This window comes from Pipra filicauda, unplaced genomic scaffold, assembly GCF_003945595.2.
Source record: "Pipra filicauda isolate LSUMZ 115617 unplaced genomic scaffold, ASM394559v2 scaffold59_size3379749_pilon, whole genome shotgun sequence".
Classification (NCBI taxonomy): domain Eukaryota; kingdom Metazoa; phylum Chordata; class Aves; order Passeriformes; family Pipridae; genus Pipra; species Pipra filicauda.
In genome coordinates, this window is record NW_024104753.1 from 2,873,880 (window position 1) to 2,892,534 (window position 18,655).

At 42.0% G+C, this 18,655-nt stretch overlaps 2 protein-coding genes and 1 long non-coding RNA gene across 5 annotated transcripts in view; 2 read left to right on the plus strand and 1 right to left on the minus strand.

Annotated features, from left to right (window-relative positions):
• HIPK3 (homeodomain interacting protein kinase 3) overlaps nucleotides 1-13,026 on the plus strand; it is a 72,863-nt gene extending 59,837 nt beyond the window's left edge. For 2 of the 3 annotated variants that reach the window (XM_027714516.2, XM_027714519.2), the window contains exons 9-16: nucleotides 240-361; nucleotides 525-649; nucleotides 758-919; nucleotides 1,864-2,160; nucleotides 3,183-3,323; nucleotides 6,668-6,903; nucleotides 7,180-7,301; nucleotides 8,928-13,026. In XM_027714516.2, the coding sequence (XP_027570317.2) occupies nucleotides 240-361; nucleotides 525-649; nucleotides 758-919; nucleotides 1,864-2,160; nucleotides 3,183-3,323; nucleotides 6,668-6,903; nucleotides 7,180-7,301; nucleotides 8,928-9,404 (1,682 nt within the window). In that variant the 3' untranslated portion in view covers nucleotides 9,405-13,026. The other variant, XM_039387926.1, reaches the window with a different exon arrangement.
• Nucleotides 11,248-18,210, minus strand: LOC120324582. The gene is made up of 2 exons (XR_005565999.1): nucleotides 18,131-18,210; nucleotides 11,248-15,519 (listed from the first exon to the last, which is right to left on the minus strand). It is a non-coding gene; the product is annotated as an uncharacterized LOC120324582 (long non-coding RNA).
• The window catches only part of KIAA1549L (KIAA1549 like), a 128,326-nt gene continuing 127,573 nt past the window's right edge, over nucleotides 17,903-18,655 (plus strand). Inside the window, exon 1 of the mRNA XM_027714515.2 lies at nucleotides 17,903-17,970. The gene's annotated coding sequence lies outside the window, so the exon portion shown is untranslated. The remainder of the gene's footprint in view (nucleotides 17,971-18,655) is intronic.

Below are 18,655 nucleotides of genomic sequence, written 5' to 3' on the forward strand. Positions count from 1 at the left end.
TGGCAGTTCTTTCTGGAAATTACAGCATCAAATATTTGTGCAAATAAGTTATGGCACAAAAATCTTTTAGGTGTTGATTTGTTTGGCTTGAAAGTCTAAATGATGGAATTAGATCATAAACATGTAAAAAAAATCGTGAAATGTTTTAAAATTTTCCTCTGCGTTTGCATTTTGCTCAGAAAATATATGCAAGACTGGTGTTTGCTTAAAGCTTGGGTATATGTTTTTCTCCCTGATAGGAATTCCTACAAACCACAGCAAACCCACCAGTTTTTCCCTGAGGGTGGATAATGCAGTTCCATTGGTGACCCAAGCCCACGCAATTCAGCCACTACAGATTCGAGCAGGAATCCTTTCTCAGGTTGGCTCACTCTAAAGGAAAAATCCTACTTATTTTATTATTAGTTAGTAAATGTTTTTAAATGTAGAGTTCTGTTGTGGTCCCTCTTCTGTGCTGAACTACAAGCAGTGAATGTAAGTTTGGTCGTTCCCTGCGTCATAAAATCATCTCTGCTTCACAACAGACGTGGTCGAATCAGACTCAGCAAATCCTGGTTCCTGCATGGCAGCAGGTGGCACCGGTGGCAGCTCCTGCAACATCTCTGGCCTCTGATCCTGTGGCTGGCCCACAGAGGCTTGGAGACTGGGGGTAAGTCCCTGTATTTTTGTGCAACACCTTAATGGCTTTGATTTACCAAGAACTATGGATGCTGATGCAAATGACTTGCAATATAAAACTGCCTTTCCTTTTCCTCAGGAAGATGATTACCCAGGGCACTCATTACAACTCAGTGATACCACAGCCTCTTTTAACACATCAGATAACCTTGTCTGCCCCTCAGCCAATTAGTGTGGGCATTGCACACGTTGTCTGGCCTCAGCCTGCAGCTACCAAGAGGAACAAACTGTGTCAGAACAGGTTGGTAGAATATTTCTGGCACTCAAAGCCAGTGTACCTGTTGTTGCTGTTTTGTGGTCAGGGCAGTAACTTGTAAAAGTGGCATGTTCGTTGGAGACAATTGCCCTTAAACAGTCTTTTGGGAAAATGTGTCCTTTCTGCCGTAAGTTTTCAATGTTGTTTTGGTAATAGAGTAGGTGGAAAAATACTTGCAGTGGTAAGATGTTTTAATTCCTTTTCATTAATATGTGCTTGTCATGATAGAAAGTTGTCTTTACAGGCTTTGGGGAGGTATAAGAATATATTGAGGTAGCTCTAGTGGGATATTCCTAAGTTTATGTGCATGAGGATATATCATGTTTAGTGAACTGAAAATAAAGACATACTGTACAGGGTTGCAGTTTGCCTTGCAGTCATCTTAACAACAGTCTTTCTTTTACTGGTAGCCAAAAATGCTTCAGCTGCTTGCTGAAGAAAATATGCCCCACTTCCATGCAAAGTATTGGCAAAGGTGTGGGATGCTCAATAAAGGGGAAAGCACGTGTTACAGGGACAATGTCAGCATTCCTGTATTAAGGAAGGAGTTCTTCTGGAGGCCACCAGCTTCGGTTTTCAGGGAGAATCTCTGCAGAAAATCTGACCAGTATTTGCTTGTTTTTCACCTGAATGGGAATTTTTGTTTCTTTGTTTCCCTTATGAGAAAATGGGATTTTCAGTATACTGCATTCAGTGTCATAAATTTCAGTCTTAGGTATTACATAGTTTGGATCTTTCTTGCTAATATCTGAAATCACCTATGCCAAGTATTTATGACTGTGTTTACTTTTCTGTGTTTTTCTTTGTATTAGTTTAGAAAATTGGTTGTTTAGCCTACATTGTTTGCTTTTGTTTTGTTGAAAATAGTACAGTTTTCAGCTCTGCTGGTGGAGATTCACTAAATGTCAAATGGTGCATTTCCTTCACAGGAGCAACGCGTTACAGAACACCAACATCCAAAATTCAGCCTTTATATCTCCAAAGATACTTAACCTGAAGGCTGTGAAGAGAATAAGTTGTATAGAAGCACAGGACAATCTTAACTCAGAAGGACAGGAAGGTACCTGCTGTGAAGCCTCGGTCAGGCTGGATCCTGATCCATCTCTCCGAGCCACCCAGCGCCAGGCTCTGTTCATATCCGGCTCCCCCAGCCCCGCCGTCAGCGTGATCACCATCAGCAGTGACACAGATGAGGATGACATAGGACGAACACATTCACTGAGGGAGTAAGAACCAGTGCTTATTTGTATTATTTTTATTATTTGGTTTTATTTATTTTACAGGGTTTGCTTAAATATAGCTGTCGTAGCGCAGCTGCTGCGTTTAATGGATCTGAGTTTAAAAAAAAGACAAATAATGCTTTTTAAATCAAATTTCAGGAAGAGGTTAGCTCTGCAGCCCTATATTATTTGAGGGTGAACAACACTGTCAAAACTCTACCTTGTTAATCCATGTGCATTAAGCATTTTCAAACCATAGTACTTTTAGGTCCAGCATACTTTTTTTCTTAATAATGTCATACCCTATTTATTTGTTGAAGATTAGTCTTCTGGCTTTGCATAATCAGTGTTATCATTGTAGTAGATATACTAGTAGATATAAAAAGGGTATAAAAACTCTCTAAGACCCTTTTTGAGTTTTAGGGAGCAAAGCATTCTTTTACCTCAGCGCGCTGGATGCACAAGAGAATATTTTCTCCATTATCCAGTAGATAATGTTACATGCATATGTATGTAGAAAATATATATGGGTACAAAATACTTCTCTAACAGTATGAAAAGGTGTGCCTTTGAGTAGAAAAGCAGGTGCTGGATATGGTCCCCCAGTGAGGTTTTATTTCACAGAGCCATCACAGAAACATGCATCATTTTAAATGAGAGCTTAGAAGTTTCATGTTTGTTTGACTTCATTTTTACTTGTAATGATTCAAAACTGGAAAAAACTTGTATTTGAAATCTCAGCTTTGTCAAAGGTTTCATGCCTCTGAACCGCTGTAGTAAAATTTTTTATCTACTTGTTTTAGTGTTGATTAAGTAAAACAATTATTTATTTAGTGGGTTTCAAAAAATGCCTGTTGAGTCTAGAATTTCAAAAGAACGCCGAAAAGGTTTAAAATTGGTTTGGATGTAAAAGAAGCAAGGAATTGGATATTATTTTACATTTAAGAGACCTTTTCTAATATTGGACACCTAAGTCAGTGGTGAATGAGAGCTGGTACTTTGGCTGACTTTTTGGTTTTGTGTGGCAGGTGTAAAGGTAGCCTGGAGTGTGAAGCCTGCCAGAACACCCTGAACATCGACCGCGTGTGTTCCCTCAGCAGTCCCGACAGCACCCTGAGCACCAGCTCCTCCGAACAGTCCAGTCCATCTCCTTGCAAGAGATCCAACAGGTAAAAAGCTGTGCTCCTTTCAATAAAAAGAAAGATCCTAGTATGCAGCAGACTCAGTTTATACTAAAAAAAAAATGCAGAAGTTTTTATGTTGCCGTCTGGTGAGGCTAAATGACCTATTTAAAAATTAATTTACTGACCTGCAGTTGCATAGCATAGACTGTTCTTTTGTCATTCCTAACAGATCTATGTTGCTACACTGGAAGTTTTCAAAGTACTGAATGAATGGTGTTAACACATGTTAATATAAACATGTTGCATGCAACTTCCTTTAGAATAAAAATCTTCTAGGGTTGCAAATTTAGGTCAGCCAAAGTAAGATGTGACAGACTGGAAGTTATGAGATTGTCTTTAGTTTCTGCAGCCTCTTGTTCCCCCATTGTGTATCTTGTAATCTTTAATGACATCGATGCCTTTTTTTCTTCTACCAAACATAAGCCTCACTCATGTGAACACTGTTCATATGAGCAGCTTTTAAATGTTTTTTTCTTCACTGCCTCATGTCTAGCTTAAGACTCCATTTTTGTGCATCATTCATTTATAAAACCATTCACTGTTAATCTGGACTATTTTATGGCGTTAGTAACAGAGGTCTTGACACTAACACATCTATCTATCTGTATGACACTTATAAAACATGGACTTGTGAGGCAATCAGAAGTTCCCAGTCACTTGGGATGCTCTGGCTGGGGCACCTGCAGGTGGCTGCTCCTCTTATTTCAGTCCCTGCCCTTCTGGTGCTAATATCTTGAAATGCCAGTTGTTCCTACTTGTGCCACATCTACCAATTAGATTCCTAGATAGGAGTTTGTTGACCAAGAAATATTTGGGATATTTAGTTGCTGGTGTGGGTGACAAGTTTGGTTTAATATGATTCACCCAATGTCCCATAGAAATTCTGTGACCTAGAGATACAATTAATTTTTTTCAGGCAACCCCTGGCTGCCATAAGCGTGACCAATTCTTTTATTTTTATTCTTATTTTTATTCACTTCCTATTTTTGGTAGAGTAGCCTTCTATACAGAAAAGAGTGATTCAAACTCAGAGCAGTTTCACTGTGCAAAATGAATTTGATTAGGGTCTTACTGAAAAAAAGTTTGTTTAAAATAACTGAAGATTTTATCACAGTGTGTATTGATAAGGAGATGGAACTGCTAGTCTATACAGGCAGTTTTATGTGTTTTAAAGTTTCTACAGCCTGACTTCATGATGCTTGTAATGGATGATTTGTATATGTCTTTCTCTTTATGTAAATACAATCCTCTCCCCTCAAGAAAAAAAAGAGAGGGGTTAAAAATTTGCCAGAGTTAAACAGATGGACTAAACCAATTATACTTCGCCAGTCCTAGTTTTTTAAGCTTTTGTCATATCTGACTGTAAAAGAAGAAAATAACTAGAAGCATTTGAAGAATTTCCATTTAAATAGTTAATTTTTAGTAAAGATTTAGATAACAAGATGTGTTATACTGGGAGGTGTCAGGACTGTTGTCAGTCCTTTGATAGTCTTTAATATCAAAACATTCAAAACTTCAGGTAAGTTTTTAAAAAGACTTACTTGCTTTTGCAGTATTTTCTTTAAATTGCAAGGAACTGAGCTGTAATTAAATTCCCCTCTGTAATTCAACTTTCTGTCAGTAGCAGAGGAGTGTGTTGGATTCTGGTTTCGTTAGCATTTGACTTAATATAAGTCATATAATTAGGAACTTAAAAATAATAATATAGAAATAGAATTAATTGCTCAGTAGTTGTCATAGTATTACTAGATGCTGCTTAAAAAAAATACTCAGATCTACCTAGCTCTGTTGGCTGAGTCTTCAGGTTTTTGTGCTGCCCCTCATAGTGTCAAAGTACTTTTCACAAAAAAATTAATTTTTATAAATGGTTTTATTTATATTGTCTTATTTTAAACAACATGCAATAAAGACACGTTACATTAGCTGTAAAATCCCTAAAGGACTTGACCGTATGTTCAGGTGTTAGTGAATTCACTGCTGTTTCTTGCATGTTTTAAGTTAAGCATTTATTCCACCAATGTTTAATATAACCTGAGGTTTTCATGCTTTTCTAGTTTATGGAAATTCTCAATTCTCATGTCTGTCTTTGAACCAGGAAATTTGTTAGCATCTACACTTGCTTATTCATCACCCCATACCATTCATTTTAACTCTGTTAAGTGAAGGGTGTCTCTTGCTATCTATATAATATATCTATCTATCTATATCTATCTATCTATATATATATGAACCTGGCACAGTCCCAATTGAGAACTTCTTAAATTTCTTTTTTTGTTGTTGTTAGTGATGCCCCCGTGATGTACCTTTTGCTTGTGCAATAAATAAATAATAAAGGAGGTTAATATCTCTTCTGACAATATACCTCATTGTAAATGAGTTTCCTTTCCTGGGGTGTTCCATTCTTGCTGCCTAAAAGGTGTTTGGTTCTGGTTCCACTGACTGAACCGTGGTCTTGCTTCTGGCAACTCGCATTTGCCACCTTTCTTTTTCTCCTGCAAGCATGAATCTTCAATAAATGTTAGCAAAGGCCATTATTCTGAATCGGTTTCTCCACCTTGTTCCCCTTCCAGCTGCTTTGGTAAAAGCAGTGGTTGAATAAATGTTTGCATCACTTGACCAGCATGGATTTCACAGACCACAGGTGCCAAAACAGCCACACTGTAAACAGAGGGTTGCGTTTGTCTCCTTAAACTGGATCCGTGAAACAGAATCTGTCGCTCAGGCACGGGCAGTGCTCTGGAGGAGCTTCAGAGACCTAATTTTTCAGTAGATAAGGTCTCGTGTGCCAGCTGGTGGTTGACATGCAGAGGAGAGGGAGCTGCCTGTCACTGTGCAGATGCTTCCTCAGCGTTCTCTGTCCCATCGTGGCTCTCACGGGCCCCAGGGATGGCTTTTCCAGGATGTGGCTGATTTCTAGAAGGAAATTGGATCAGTGTGTTCTGTTCTCATTTGCTACTGTAATAGCCATCAGGAGACATTTGTGTTATCATTCAGGAAGAAATAAAATAATCTTCTCCGACTTTTTATTTGACTGTAAAGTGTAAATTTCAGATGGTTTATAAGAACAGAATTATTTAAAACATAAATTACAAAGTGGGTGCAAATTGGGTTACACGTCTAAGTCTTTATGTAGAAGTTACTTCCTTCCTCTGAGCCTTGCAATTTATGGATAGAATGAGTTTGAATATATGTGCTTGTATAATAAATATGCATTATTTTTATCCACCTTTGAGTAGTTTCACTTCTATAAATTTTATGTGTTAATTTAAGAAAATGTATCTATACAAAAAATAAATTTGTTTTATTGCAATACTGTTATTTTTTGACAGTATGTCAGATGATGAACAGGAAAGTGGATGTGATACAGTGGATGGTTCCCCAACTTCAGACTCTTCAGGACATGACAGCCCATTTGTGGAAAATGGCTTTGTAGCCAATAATAATAAAAATAAGGAAGCAAGAGCCTCAGTTAATCCTGAAACCAAATCAACTGTTTGCACAGTAGTGGTACCACCAATGAGACTTGAAAACAGGTTACATCTTGATGAACAGATGGTGAATACAGGTAAGTTGGTTCGGATGTCTTTTTCTTTCTATGCCAGTAGATAAGAATAGAAATTTGAGTGTTTATTCAATAGCTGGATATCTGAAGATTTTGACTTATTCATGTATCTGCTAATCCATATTAAACACTTCTAAATACTGCTGGGTTTTGACTTTAATTAGTGTACTGTATTATTGTTTCTCCCTATATGCTGAAGCAAATGAAACTTTGCCTAACTTTTGTCAGAAGAGAAAAGTTACAACAAAAACATAACATTGTTTATTTGTATCTTGGAAGATGCTACGTGCCAGCCACTGAGAAAGGGTCGGTCTGTCCTGGGAAGAATAAACCAGTCTTCTGTCGTAGGAAACCGTCAGCAAAAATCAGCATTCCATCAGCAACATGTAAACTTCAGTCAGGTATGTGTACTTACACCTAAAAGGGTACTTTTTCTGTCTTGAAATGTGCTGAATGCTGACAATTTCAATTGCTGTCGATGGCAATTGCAGGTTTTCAGCAGCTTCATTAAAGAAGTGTTCAAATCTTGAAAAATGGATTTCAACTTAGTGGGCAAGTCATAAGTATCTTTCACTTTTGGTCATTTTCTTAAAACAGCTGACTTTATTTTCGGAAATAATAGAAAAGCCACACTGGCAAAATTGTCAATGTTTACACAAAATCAAAGCATGAGACAAACAGAAAAATATGTTAGCATTTTTATTCCTACCTCCAAATGCTAAAATGCTCATAGTGTGCAGTTAAAATCTACAGCTGTATCTCAGTCTTGTTCTGGTAGTAGTGTGGAGAAAATGCTTGTAGTTTGAGTATCCAGAGATGAGAGAGAGCTTAACAAACTCAACCATTTCTTACCTTTGCTGCCAGGTAGCGAAACTGGGGAGAGATGAGGTTGTGCATGTAGTTCAATCCAATGTTAGGAGATACCCAAAGTTAACTTAAAAGTTACTTTTATCGTTACCCAACAACACAATACATATGTCTGCTGTGGCTGAGAACTGAAGTTGACACATGACATCAAGTTTAATCCTTTTAATTAATTGATTTTGAGCTGTAGCTGCCTCGAGGTTTTAGTTAGATACATTTAGTTAGGTACATTAAACTAAGAGCAGTACCTGTTTGTGTAAGTCTTGCAGAATAACTGTGAATATTGTAAGTTAAATACTAAATGCAAGCGTGCAATACGTAGATAAGAGGATTTAGCAATAATGACTTGAATAGTGTAGATTGAAAGAAACGTTTGGGTGGGTGACACAGTCTCCCCTTCTGCATGATTATGCAAAAGGACTGGTTTAATTAATTCTAAGCAAACCTTAATATGATCAGCATGGTATTAATTTTTAATCTCTTCAATGTCTGCAACTCCTCAGCCTCTTGGCGGAAAGTGTAGAACGTTATTTTCATTACAAAAATTTATGCTGATCCTTCCTTCTTTAGTAGATGCCCTGTGCAGTTTGAAGTCTGCATCATTTAATGAGAGTAATTGATTTTTAGTCTTTTCTCTTTATGACTGTTAATGATTGCCACATCTTCCTGTGATCATAGCCCTAGACTTCTGTTTGCCTAGTTGTCTCAGATATTTTCAATCCGTTTATTATTTTTTCTGCTCTCCTCTAAAATTTCTCTCCTATTTGTCCTCTTTGTGCCTCATTATGGTGCCCAAACTGAATGCAGCACTTCCAATTGATGCCAAGCCAGTGCTGAGTGGAATAAGCACCTTGCTCATGTGATACATGGTATTTCTGTTAAAACAGCCCAGCATGGCATTTTATTTTTTTTTATTATTATTTTTTTGCAAGAGCATTAAAATAATTTGTGTTCTGTTTTCCATCTCTTATTGTCAGATTTCCTGTCTGTGCTACTACCGAAATAGCTAATATTTATTTTTTTTTTATATAAGCATTTAATTATTCCCGTCTCTATATTTCTCTTGATTTTAAGTTGACTAGTTTTAGTGCATTATTCCATTTTTCAAACCCCCTTTGTGCTCAGAAACGTTAAGACCCTGCCCCGTCTCTGTGTGTGGACAGGTTCAGCACTTTGGATCTGGGCCGCAGGAGTGGAACGGGAACTACGCTCACCGGAGGCAGCAGGCTTACATCCCGGCCAGCGTCGCTGGCCACGCTTTCTCCCTCCCCCAAGGAAGCCCCAATCACACTACTGTGCACGCCCATCTCTCTGGAAGCACCCACCTCGGAGCACAGCCTGCTCTCCTTCCCTACCCGTCGTCGGCGCCCCTCAGCACCGCCGCTCCCGTCGCCCACCTCCTCGCCTCGCCGTGTACCTCAAGACCCTTGTTACAGCACCCGACGTACAGCATCACCCATCCCAGTGGTATAGTCCACCAGGTCCCAGTTGGCATAAACCCTCGCCTCTTACCTTCCCCAACCATCCATCAGACTCAGTACAAGCCGATTTTCCCACCGCATTCGTACATTGCAGCGTCGCCCGCTTACACGGGATTCCCACTGAGCCCAACAAAACTCAGCCAGTATCCGTTTCTGTGAGAACTCAGACACGGTATATTGAGGAAGCTCAATGATAACAGAAGTTCGATTTAAGAAGAAACATGGTATTTATTAAATATTAGCCATGGCACAACAGGAAAATTATTTTTTTGAATCATGTAGACTTGGGTGCAATTTAAACAACTCTGAGCTTTAAAAAAAAAAACTCACTTTTAATGTGTTTTGCACATTTGGTATAACTTGTCTTTGGTCATGTTATCTTCTTATATAGTAACTTTAGACAGGTGACTTATGGGAGCAGAAATCTGGTTTTGCTCCTGCTATTTTTTATAAAATTGCCTTCTAACTCTAGTGCAAGACACGTCTACATTTGGGAAGCCATTCAGTGTACAGAACTCTAGAGCAACAGATGCACATGTGTCAGCAGTACAGTGTAGGAGTAACTTGTTTGTATTGCGTATCTTGGTGTTTAAATGTTGAGTCACTTATCTAAAAGTTGAGCTGTTGTTCTTCTTCACATTGCATGTGTCTTTTGCATGGGCAAAGAAAAAAGCCTAAACATTGCTCTTAAATGTTGTCGTCCTAATAATCTCAGCTGCATTGTAAACTGTTCCCACACATAGTGCCTTAAATATTTGAGGTTGTTAATGTTATTACTTATATATAAATGTTGAGGACTGCAGCACTTAAAAAATTCAGATCTGCTGATTTTTTGATAGCGTAATGCTCATTTTGGGTTTTGTGTGGTATGATTTTAGTATTGGGTGTGTTTTCCTTACTGAGAAGGCAGCATGTTTTGCTGTAGTCGAATTTTGCTGTCTTTTTTTCCCCCCCAGAATGATCTAGCTTCAAGGCAAGACTTTAGTAGTGCTTAAGAAAAGTTGATTCAGTAGCTATTGAGTAGTGACACACAAGACAGTATTTTATACTGGTAAATGGAACTGCAATACGACCTAAGTAGCTGATTTTAAAAGTGTTTGTCTAATTGGATATAATAAAATGTTTAGAGGTGCGGTAGGCATGACTGACTAGCTAATGAGAGGAAAAGCCAAGTGCTCATTGATCCATGATGTGGTTTCATCTTAGCTTGAGCAAACCATGCAGTATTTAATAACTAGTAGCAGAATATTTACTATTGAAGCTTGAAAAGATGTGAGTTCTTTGTGTGCAATCTTTCATTTATGCATGGGAGAGATTTTAGTCTTTTTACATGATAGTATTTGTTTTAGCCTGTTGCGGGTGTTTGCTTATTTAATACATTCCGTCAGGGACATAAATTACATGCTTTTTGCATTTTATTTTATTTTTTTTCCCTTAGGAAGTGTGTCTTTTTGGTTTGGTTTTTTTTTTTGTTTGTTTCGTTTTGTTCAAATGAAGTTGCTTTTGCGGCACCAAAGACTTAATCATCCATTTCCTATAAAAGGTAGCTACTTTTTCATAGACCTCAAGTATACTGTAGTGTAGAGATGGGATTTACAGAAGGTATTAAGCTGAGGCCGTGTTTTAGCTTATGGGCAAGTAATAAATTGTATCATTTATCTTGAATGTATCATAGATAAGCTGCTATATAATGATTGCCACTTCAGATAGCTGTGAAATTAGGTGATTAACTAGTTCTTTCTTAGCCTTCTAATTTCTGTACAAGTCTAATTACATGAAATAGAAGCCGGGTTTGGGGTTTGGTTGTTTTTTTTTTTTTAATTTTTAAATTTTTATTTTGTTTTCATGTTTGAAGTGTCGTAACTACTATACTGTAAATGATGGAAGATGATTGCATATGTTTTTTTGGGGTGTGTTATTTGCATCAGTATTTTATCTCCATTAACTTTGAGCTCATCACTGCATATAAGTGGATGTATTGATGTAACTTAATTTTTTTATGTTTTCATATTGGCATTGTGTAGACACTTAAGAAGCTGCATCTTGCAGGCTTGACTTAACTTTTTTTAAAACAAAATCTGGAATACAATCCTTGCAATGTTGACTGGAATGAGAGTGCAAAGCATTTGAGTTTAACTCTGACAATAAGCTAATAACTGGTAATCTTTTTCTTTACTCCACTAACACAAGCAGTGTTTTATTTAATGAATGTCTGAATGAAATAAATGTGCCTACATTTGATTTATTTTTTAAGTAATAACTAAAATACAACAGTATTAGATCACAAAGAAAAAAAGAAAATACCAGCAGTACATTTTTAATCACACTGAAAATTAAGAAACCTAACTTTTCCCACAAGTTTCAGTGTTTTTAGTGATCAACTCTATGCATTTTGTACGAGTGTGTGTATATAAAGTATACATTAGAAACTAGGGAGTATCCTGATGAATTTGAAATCTTATCAACGCGTATGTAAAGCATAAATATAGGGAGCCAAGACAATGCTCAAATTGGACGTCCACCTTACCACTTCAAACTTGTGCTGTGTGGTCCAGCAGATAGTTTTCTGTTCCCTCCCTTGTGTCGGGAAGCGACATTTTTTTTTTGGTGCTCCCTCCATTGCAGGCAATGGACACACCAAGAACCACCAATGCAAACGGAGAACGTGAGTTTTGTATCGCGATGACAAAAAAAAAAAAAATAATAAAAAATACTGCTTTTTTTTTTTTTTCTGGGGCCATGGGGATCATCATTGGTCTGATGTATTTACTGTACTTTCTTTTTACTGTGCTTAAGGTTTTAAGCTGATGTGCTTGTTCAATTGACACGATTATCTGTATATCACAACGGTATCCTGTCGTGTGCAGGAAGAAGTTGCTGTAAATGCGCCCCAAATTAGATCTGCTGCTCTTTCTATGTATTGTAACGTTAGAAACGTCTGCATTTCCAAGAACGAAATATTTGGGATCCTGCCACAGCTTAAATTCAATATACCAGGTAACTTTTCCCCCCTCCTGCAATACACTCTGAGAGAACGGACTCTTGTCACTGCAAGTGTCCAGGGCCCATCTGCAGAAAAAAAAAAAAAAGTTTTCAGGGCGAGGACCTTTTCTGTGAAAAAAGTCATCCTCTGAGAAGCATTTATACATTATGCCGTTTAAATGCCTTTTTTAAATAAAACACTGCATGACTACGGAATTGCATATCTGCATATTACTTTAATTTGCAAGATTTTATATGAATTTCTTGTGTTCGGTTTTTAACTTTACTTCAGGGTGTTTTATTGGTCAAATATGCTACTGTATTAACTTTTTTGGGGGGGGTTTAATTTTTAAATTTTCTGTTTTTACTGCTAATTAACTTGGTTTGTGTTAAGTAAAAGTTAAATCACACTGCAAGCTGTAGGAAGACTTGTTCTAGAAACACCCAGTGATAGAGACTTGATTAATAAGGTTGAACTGTTACTGTTTAACAATTTGTAGACTTGTGGCTTTTTTTTTTTTGCTTTGGATTTCTATGCTACACTAGTTCGCCATGTAGCAATTGCACTGTGCAATATTACAATATGAGGACTGGGAAAATTTTTTATGGATGTAATGTCTCTTACAGTTTGCGATAGTATTTCTTTCTAGTTCTCAGTGATTTAAATGTGACCAAGCCTTCTGTACTTTGTCACAAAAAGCGGGTTTTCCAGGTGACTATTTTGGTGAGTGTCAAAATAAGAATTTATGGTGTATTACTGTCAAGATTCACTTTGAATTAAAATATATATTGCAGCAGATGACTTTTGGTGGCTTTTATTTTTTGCTGTGTTACATCAAGGCTGGATTAAGGCAAAGATGATGAAAACTCACTGAGAGGGCTCTAAAATTCTGATGTAATCTTTTGATTAAGCTTCTTTCTGAAATTTTAAATTCTATTAGCTTTCAAGGCTTGCTTCAGAGGGCCTTGAGATTCTGCCTTTAGTGTAGCCAAACCTTGAAGGATCTTTGTTCTGGATGTCCCACTTTTACAACCTTTGAAGAAGGTTATCTGGCCCAGGTACCAGCAGACACCACTCTGCTGCCGGAGTTCATACCAAGCCTGTGGCAGCTGCTGCCCGGGCCAGCAGGAAGGTGCTCCCGCTGCCACAGATGGCCCCACGTGGTCAGTGGCTCCAGATGGCCACCTGGTATGGATCAGACATCCATGGAAGGCAGTGCTGTTGTCAGCCAAATGTGCTCACTCTGCCATGGGGTTGCGGTGCTTGCTGAAATCTGGTGGTCGGGAAGCTGCGCGAAGCGGGCGGTTGGGTGCACGTGGGTACGTGTGGGGAGAATGGTTTCTGTGCCCGACATCCCGTTTAAGGTGCAGTCGTAAACGGAAGGTGAAAGACTGAAATGACAGTGCAGTATATTTTTGATACCAAAATATTTCATAATTGACAGAAAGCTTTCGTTTGCTAAATGCAAGGTGCTGCTGATATGCTGCTCTTTCACAGCGTTTGCTCTTCGAGTCAAGTTGGTCGGTGTCTACAAAGCTTTTCTTGCAGCACATGTCCTTCAGGTGACATGTAAACATGTCTGTCCAAGTTCTACAGACACTTCTGTTGCTTCCAAGCTGCTTCTTTCTCTCTCTTTACAGTTACACTTGTGTATTGTTAACTTTGAAATGCATGTTGGTATTTAGATCCCACTTTTCCCATAGCAGATAAGGCCTCTGCCTTGGTGTATTTTACACTCCGACTTCTGGCAACATCTAACAAACAAGGAAAGGCAGCCTGAGCCTTTCAGGGGGAATATGCTGCCTATGAAGTCCTTTTCTGTTCTTGCTTTCTATTAGTAATGATGTCCAGCTGTCTCCTGTGCTCTTCCCCATCCTGTGGAAGGATTGGACTAGAACAGGCAATTACAACTAAGTAATCTTCCTCTCAGCTGTCTTCAGGATGACTAACACTGGTTTAAAATTTGGTGAGTATTTTCCCTGTCACTAGAAGCAAAGGACAAATTTGTACTGCAGCTAAGACAGCAGATTCATTCAAGGAGAAGCTCTTAGAGTCAATGGGGCTGTCACATGCTACAGATCTGTAGTGGGACAAATGGGTTCAGGATGACGCTGTGTTTTCTCAATGAATTAGCTTAGGCTTTCAGCTGGAGAGATGATCAGTCTCTGGGAGGCAACAGAGAAGCTCCTGTTTGGTACCACTCAGAGCAGCTCTGACTATCATGGCAGATTCACATTCATCACTGCAGCTCATGCACACTGAGTTCAGCTCCTGTCACGAGTAGAGGCAGCATGAGTCCAAGTTTTGGGAGAGTTGTGGAACAGTGCTGCTCCCCACTTAGAGAGCTGTAACTTCCTCATAGGCCCACAGTGTTCAGCACGTGTGTCTCATGCAGTGCAGAGCTCTGGGAAACAGCAGAGAAGTGCTGTAGCCCCTCCTGCCTCTCTTCCCAGCTTGGGCTGATGTCCTGCTGTGCAGGAAGGTGTGGATAAGGTTTGATGGTGATTGATGTTAATTATAACTTCCTGCCTTTCACCTGTAGGAAGTTGCATTTTCTGCCTTGGGAGAGGTGGGTACGTGCTTCTAGCACATTCAGGTAATTCTGCCTGTCCTTGTCGTGGGGAACAGCACTGAGTTTTCACTGAGCTTTATGCTCAGAGGCTGAAACACACATTTGAAAGGATTCTTCTCCTTAAATCCTGAAATAGAAGCATCTACACCATGTGGATAGAGGTGCCTGGAGGCTGGACTCCATTCTCTGGTTGTACTTGTAGAGTGAGATGTTCGTGGGCTTGGCCTGGTTATTCATCAAAATGAAAAATGCCAACTGTTCTGTTGCAAAGAGAGACCATGGCCTGCCACCTGCTTCATGGGGAAGTCACTGCATGGACACGGTGGCTTCTCATCCATGGATGAGATCCTCATCAATGGGTTCCTTCATAAAGACAGGGAAGACTCGGAATGTTTGCAGTAGGTCTGCTGCGAGCAAGGTGGTTTAGGACCTGGGTTTTACTCATCATTTCAACCCAAGTCAGATAGGTGATGTCAACTTGTTGCTCTGGGGCAAAGGCAGGGGAGTCCATGCAAACATGAATTTTGGGCTCTGTGTATATGGCTTGTTATTAAATAGCGTGGGAGAGTAGTGTTCATCCTGGTCCTGTGGAGGAACACTCAATACATCACAGCCAACTAGAGAGGATCTTCACTGGCATGGAGCATCTTGATTCTTTCTCCACAATGAGACATCTCTTCTAGAATATGGACTAACATCTGGCATTCAGGATTCCCCAGCTGAGAGGAAAACCAGGTTAGAAGTATATGCACTTCACCCCCCTGTGCCATGTGTGTGACCATGGAAGGGAAACTCATGGACAAAATATATGTGCTGCTTGCAAAAAAAAGTACCTGATAATCAAGAGTACAGAGCATGTGGATGCTCTAGGAGAATACATATGTAGGAAAGCAAATCTCAGTAGCAAGTATGGATGCACAGATACTCCCCAAGAGGTAGAAATTACCTCTCTGGACAAAAAAAAATACCCAAAGAAATAGGATAAGGAAAGTCAAGTTCGGGAAGTAGTTAACAACAGTTACTTGGTAAAACTCCATGATTTTTCACTAGTCATCATTCTAGAAAATTTAAAAAATCCTTTGAAATAACATCTAAATCCAGTATTTGTGTTTTATACATAATAGATACACACACACACACACACACACACAGAGTGTAATAGAAAATTAAGAGAAAATCGTAATGGTTAAGAGCTAGATTGGGAAAAATCGCTTTCAAAATTGAATTGCTGATGGATCTATTACAAAGCCGAGTTATGACAAAACCTAGAAAAATATGAGAATGATGGAATGGGGTTTCCGCAGGACTCCCTAAAGGTACCACCAGAGGGCCCTGCACTAAACGCGTTGGCCCTGGATTAAGCGAAGTGATGAGCAAGCTCTCCATTTCACTATAATAATCATACAACTGCCATCTTTGCTCTGGATAATCGTTAGTTGTCATCATGTGGAAGCTAATTTTTGCACAGACTGAATTGGTGATTTGAGGAAAAAGTAAAACGGCAGAAATGGGACATATTAGTGGCCAAGTAATTGCATTGGTGACATAGGGAGTGTGCTGAACTAGTCAGATAAATATGTAATTATGGGTTACCATGGCTTTGGGGATGCTGTGAGCGGCTGGGTAGCAGATGTCAAGCTGGGGCTGGCCCCTGACGAGGCTTGCTCTACCTCAAAGGTAGAAGGATTTCTCAGAAAGACAACTTCCAGCAGAACAGAATTGCTGCGAGGCTGGGGCAGCGTTCCTGCGTGTAAGCACTGCTGCAGCCTTTCAGAATCAGCTCTCGGGGTACCGGAGCATGTTGTGCCCCAAGGCACATTTGCTTTGCTCCTCCTCCCGCCATCACTGCCTGTTGCCTGCAGACATGATCTGGGAACTAAAAGAATTCATGGAAGCATCCCAGGAAAGAGATGACACTAGAATAAAGATTTCACGTTACCTCTGCTGAAAATAGTAATTGCAGAAAACACTAAATGAACTGCCCCGATGTTTGGTGTGACTGTGACTGAGGCAGCTGCTGTCCATAACATGTTTCGTGTGCTACTTGATCTCCTGGTGTACCTTTAAGCATCACACAGACAAACCTCTGTCCTTTGGAGCTCCCCTTTCAGACTGGAGGTCTGAGCCGTGTCCTGGGCAGGGACGGAGTGACCGACCGAGTGAGCACAGGGCAGAGGCGACAGGCGTAGACCTCTCCTGTGTTTGCACAGTGGGCGGCTGAGGTTGTAGCTGCCAATTTGGTCACCCCCTGCGGTACACTCGAGTTTCTTTATTTCCAGAGCTGCTTCTGCACTCGCAGAAACGCTGCCAGTGGTGCTCGGCGCTGTGGCTGCTTGCTTGCTGCCTGGTGCCTCGGATAACTGGGCCATCTTCGGGAATGCCCTGGCCCGGAGACTCACAGGTCGGGACACCAGCCGGCAATAAGCGAGCAGGGAGTGACTTTGAGTCTTGCCAGGCTCGCAGGACAAGTGTGAGCGGGTGCAGCTTCGTTTACACCCAAAGATAGCGCCGGGCACAAGCGATTGAAGAAAAATTAGGGAGGCAACTGATCGCCCGGAGCTGATGCCGCGTACCACGTGCCCTGGCCGGCACAGCGGGCAGGGTCCCGTCCCCGCCGCCGGCTGCCTCACCTGCCGCGGCTCCTCCCGAGCGGCGCGGGGGGCGGCGGAGGGGTCCCCGCGGCCCCGGCAGCGCCGCCCCCGCTCCCGCCTCCCCGCGCTCGGAGGGCGGGGAGCGGGGCCGGCTCTGGCGGCGCCGTGAGCCCTTTGTGGATGAAGGAGCTGCGTTCCGCGGCGCTCCCCGCGCCGGAGCCCGAGGGGCCGCGCCGCCGCTGAGCAGCTCCGGCCCCGCGCGTCCCGCGGGCGGCGATGCGGCGCCCCCCGCTCCGCCTCCCGCCGCGCCTGCCCGCGGAGCCGCTGCTGCTGTAGAGCCCGGCGCGGCGGCGATGGGCAGCGCTGCCCGCTGAGGGGCCGAGCGAGGCGCGGGGATGCGGCGGCGGGCGGCGGGCGGGCGGAGCGGGGCGCGCCCCGCGGGGCCCCGAGCAGCGCCCGGCCCCGCGGCCCCGCGCAGCGCCCGGCCCGCGGGCGGGGGAGCGGGCCCGGCCGCGGCCGTGGCCGTCCTGCTGCTCGGGGTCGTCGTCGCCCTCCTGCCGAGCGCCCGCGCCGAGCCGGGTAAGGAGCGCGGAGGGCGCGGGGAGAGCGCGGGGAGAGCGCGGCGGCGGCGCCGCTGTCACGGTGACAGTAGTGACAGTCACCGCCCTGCCCGCGGGGACGGCGCGGCTCTGCGGGGACGCTCGGGCTGCCCTGGCTCCCTCCCGCCCAGCAGCCTCACCTGCTGCAGTGGCACAGGGTCCCCTCCTGCCCGAGCCGCGCACGACAACGGGAATCAGTGCCCTGTGCCCGGCTCTGCCGAGAGCGGGGAACAGCCCGGCGCTTCTCTTTGTCTGCCGCATCCCTTCTTATCCGCTCTCTGAACAGAGGCTCCTCTGTGGAGAGGGGATGCTCGGGTTTTCTTCCTTCCCCTAAAGGCAGCCGGAGCTGCCATCACCCCCCTGGTCTGCCTGGCTGGCGCACAAATAACAGCTTTTCCTATGGGACGGGATAGTTGGATTAGATCTTGTTCCTTGCAGAGAAAGGGACGGGCAGAGGCTTTTGTTAAATGAAAGGATCATTTCCAGTGATTCTCTGTGTGTGTGGCGGGGAGGAGGGGAAGGTAAGGAGGGGTTAGGAGAGGGCAAGCTGCGCTAAGATCTCAGCGCTACACCTCAAATGCAGCTGAGAGCTCCGACAATTTCTGGGTTATATTTTTCCTATTTCCCTTGACTTTTTAAGTCAGGCACTGTCCTGCGCTCTCCAG